The 4246-nt window shown below is 57.4% G+C and overlaps 1 protein-coding gene across 1 annotated transcript; it reads right to left on the reverse strand.

Annotated features, from left to right (window-relative positions):
• Positions 1-127: 127 nt before the first annotated feature.
• Positions 128-3980, reverse strand: LOC3289606 (forkhead box protein F2). The gene has a single exon (XM_061649359.1). It carries the CDS (start codon positions 3014-3016, stop codon positions 1619-1621), a length of 1398 nt encoding a protein of 465 aa, XP_061505343.1. The 5' UTR covers positions 3017-3980; the 3' UTR covers positions 128-1618.
• Positions 3981-4246: the final 266 nt, after the last annotated feature.

The raw sequence follows: 4246 nt of genomic DNA on the forward strand, positions 1-4246 counted from the left end.
TCTTTCGGATATTTTAGTATCAATATATCACACAGTCACACGCACCCATGATCAGACACTCACACACAAACAACACTCACACACACACACACACACACACATACATACATTCACCAATGAATATAAAAGCTAATAAAGAGGAAAGAAAACACTAACGCTGTGCACTGGTTTGTTTGTTTGGAGAAGGATAAAGGTAATAATATTTTGCTTTCGACTTTTCGATGAATCTAGCCGCATGCCCCGATCGTCCCTATCCCATTTTACTGGCGTCACTGTAACAAACGGTCAATGCGGTGTCTCGCCCGCGTAGCATAGTACATACAGCGAGAGAGAGGTGATTGTTTTTCTTTGACAAAACGTAAAATCTAAAAACCCTGAACGAACGACACGGGAAGCCGAATGGAATAAAGGAAACGGAAGATGCACATCGACACATTTCGGCACAGAACACTAACACTGGGCGGCTACTAGGCTCTAGCGAGGGGGAGGAGTGAGTGGGTGGGAATTATCCCCGTGTTAGGACCATCCTTACTGGTTGCTGGGGAGTGGGTAGGAATGAACAAAAAAAAAGCTGGAAAAAAGGACGCTGCCGTGTTCCATTTTTGGGTGGCAGCGAGCGCACAAAAGGAAGCCATACACCCCTCGGGGTGCATCCCACGGGAGCACGGGAGCAGGGGAAAAAAATTAATCAACCAAAACCGCAGCAGCAGCTCACGGCAGGCCGCCTACCGGGCGGGCCATTTAATCCTTCCTTTGATATCGAAATTAATTTCCGCACGGAAGGAACACCTTAGCATTCGTGCTATGGAAACCGTTCGTTCCCCAGCTTTTTCCCAGGAGGCACGGCTTACGGGCATGATAGGCGCAGCGTAGGAGACGGGAAGCGTAGTGGGTAAGAAAAGAGGCCGAGTTGGCCAAGAAGGGAAGGAAATCCGCTTACGAAAACCGATAGTCGGTTGATTCGTATTCGGTCGGATGATACTCTAATTGTTTGATATACTTTATAATCCCGAACGACTCGGGCGGGAAAAAGGGATGAGCAGCCCAGCGGAAGATCCTTTTACACGTTAAAACCCTCGCACACACCATCCTCGCACGGTTTGCGGATCGTTTCACATCAATGGCTAACAGTCACATTCAATAATCGCGTGCGTAGGTGCACGCGTACTTTAATATACATTTATAATATTTACGTACGTACGTAGGCTGCTTCTTCCTCTAGTTAGTTTGGCTTTTGTTTTACGAAACGGCTGGAGCGGAGGGGGGGGGGGGTGAAAAGTGGGAAAGCGGAAGAAGAACGATGGTGAGATGGTTTAGAAAGAGGAGGAAAAAGAAGCTGCACGATGCACCCCGTGTATGGGGCGGCTGGTAAACGCTGGTGATCCTGGTCACGGCACCAAGCGTACGTGCAGCTCGCGTAGAGGATATGAAGGAACAGGAATGTACACAGTGAGGTTTAGATGGGGATTTAAAGGAACTTCTACTTGAGATCCTCGATAAATGTTTTCTCTCTCTTTCTCTCTCTCTCTCTCTCTCTCTCTCTCTCTCTCTTTCTACCTCTCTACCTTACTCTCTCTCTCTCTCTCTGTTCTCTGCTTATCTTACTCTCACGATCGCTTTACTGCTGGGGTGTTTTGGCGCCGTGCGGCGGCTGCGTCTGTGCCGGGCTCGTCTTTGGCGGCGGCAGCGGCGGCCCACCCATCACCAGCCCCCCCTGGCCGGTGTACGCGGGCAGCGGCGACGGGCTCTGGCTGGAGCTGGCGGGCGAACAGAGCCGGGGCCGCCGCAGCTCGTACGGTTCCCGGTCGTCCGCACCGTCGTCCGGGCGGAGCAGCGACTCCACATCGAACTGGCGCTTGCGGGAGAAGCTTTCCATCGTGTTGCGCATGATGATGGCCGCGGCCGTTGTTTGATGATGGTGGTGATGGTGATGGTGATGGTGTTGATGTTGATGATGGTGCTGATGGAGATGCTGCTGCTGCTGCTGCTGCTGGTGATGGTGATGCAGGAGGGCGGCGGCTTGCTGGTGCTGATGGTGCAGATGGTGCTCGACCGGGCCGCCGTCCCCGATGAGGGAGAGTTTACCGGCCGGAGGCTGGCCTGCTCCACCGACTCCTCCGCCGCCACCACCGCCACCGCTCCCGACGGCTGCGGCGGCTGCTGCGGCCGTGCTCGAGCTGGCGGCGGCTGCGGCCGCCGCAGCAGCCGCTGCAGCTGCAGCAGCGGCGGCTGCCGCCGACGTTGCCGTCGCCGAGGCGGTCGAGCCCGGCCCGAGATAAAGCGCGGGATTGGTCAGCACCGGGTGGGGCGGCAGCACGGTGCCGGCCGACGGGGGCTGACCCCCATGAACGCCCTGCTGGCCTGCCGCCGGCGGCGGTGAGTTGATCGCGGGAAAGAACTGGCGCGGGCTGCTGTTGTCGTAGATGTCGTCGTCGGACGTGAGGCCCATGTGGCGGCGCACCTTCCGCTGGGCCTTCCGGCGCCGGAAGTCCCCCTTGAGGAAGTCCTCCACGTTCGCCGGATGGACCGCCCAGTAGTGGCCCTTGCCGTGGGCGCTCCGGCCCGCCTTGATGAAGCAGTCGTTCAGCGACAGATTGTGGCGGATGGAGTTGCGCCAGCCGGGGCCCCGGCTGCGGAAGTACGAGTAGTTGTCCAGGATGTGCTGGTAGATGTCGGACAGCACGAGCTTCTTCTCCGGCGAGCTGAGGATGGCGATCGCGATCAGCCCGATGTAGCTGTACTGGGGCTTCGGCGCCTGGGAGGAGAGCTTGCTGGCGTCGGCCAGCAGGGCGCTGCCGGCCGCGGCTGCTGCCGCGGCGGCCGCCGCCGCCGTCGCCGCATCGACCGGGTTCGGGGGCAGGGCGGGCTTGAAGAAGCGGGATAGGGTGCGCGTGTCCGCGACAAAGTTGCCGTAGTTGAAGAACTGGTTCGAGCGGAACCGCTCCACCATCGCGTAGTTGTACAGCTGCAGGCTGTACTGGTCGAACTGCACCAGGTCCGCGCACACGTTCAACATGTTGGCCTGGCTTCTGGAAGGTGCCTGGGGAGCGGGGGGGGGGGGGGGGGGTGAGAGTGGACAGAGGGGATCAACCACCACTGAGGGCACCCTGGCACGGTCACTTGATTGCTGGTTGACTGTTTGCTGGCTACTTTCTGCTCGCTACTCGTTTCGGTTACGCACGGAAAAAAACAACGCCACGGAACACTGCACACACACACACACACTCGTGGCACAAAACGTCACAGTGCAGGTCACACTAGCAAACACTCCAGTCCAATAGTCAACGGTACACTACACTGTAGGGATGCTGGCAAGGGGCCAATGCTTCGAGCAATGCGAGCAAAGCGAGCGTCGTCACACACTCCGCACCGTACGCAGGATACGCGCGATCTAACCAGCTCGACCGTGGCCCGGGCCATCATTTGCCCAGTCTCGGCAGTCTGTGGGCTCAGCAGGGAGGCAGCAGGAAGGGCGCGGAACGGGCAGTGTCGAAGAAAACAAACATCGAACAGAAGAGCAGAGCAGAAAAAAACAACACAAACACGAGAAAAACAACAAACCAATGAACGCTGCCAAACAGCTCCCAGAACTCTTCTCTCTCTCTCTCTCTCTCTTTCCTGTGCACGGGCGAAGCCCACCACACAGCACGCCGGCTCTTTTCTGCCACTGCTCTAGCACTCTCTGTCGAGAAAAAGCCATCCGAGGTTCGAGGGACCACGAAATCCACCATCCTGCCGTGCGGCGAAGCGCAACGACCCAGCACTGACAGTGCGTATGTGTGAGAGAGAGCGAGAGCGAGAGCGAGCGCGCAACGCGCACGGTTGTGTAGGAAAATATTTGCGCAAACAAAACGCACCCCAAACACGGCCAGCCCGCTGGCCAATCGGCGAGCGTTTGCGGCGTCGGGGCGACCGGCCACGCCCTACACCGCTAACGCTCGCCTCGCTTACGTACGCAACGGCGATGGCAGCGGCGACGGCAGCGGTGTAATGTATGTTTTTGTTTGGCGTGTACATAAACATAACCGCCCGTGCACGGCCTGGTGGGGGGGGGGAAGGGGTGAACGGGGGAACCCATTTGACGAAACATGACGGGTAAAACATAGCAAATTATTTTAAAACATTCATCATTTTGTCCCCCTTCCAGTCGGGGCTGCGGGGGGGGGTTTTTTTTTCGGCTACCTCATTTGCACCCGTGCCTCTCTCTCTCTCTCACACACACACACACACACTACGGCTTGGTGCC

The sequence above is a fragment of the Anopheles gambiae genome, chromosome X, assembly GCF_943734735.2.
Source record: "Anopheles gambiae chromosome X, idAnoGambNW_F1_1, whole genome shotgun sequence".
NCBI classification, from domain to species: Eukaryota; Metazoa; Arthropoda; class Insecta; order Diptera; family Culicidae; genus Anopheles; species Anopheles gambiae.

Bases quoted from the DNA above. Each gene is read 5' to 3' on its own strand.
- LOC3289606 (XM_061649359.1), bottom strand. From the start codon at position 3,016: ATGTTGAACGTGTGCGCGGACCTGGTGCAGTTCGACCAGTACAGCCTG.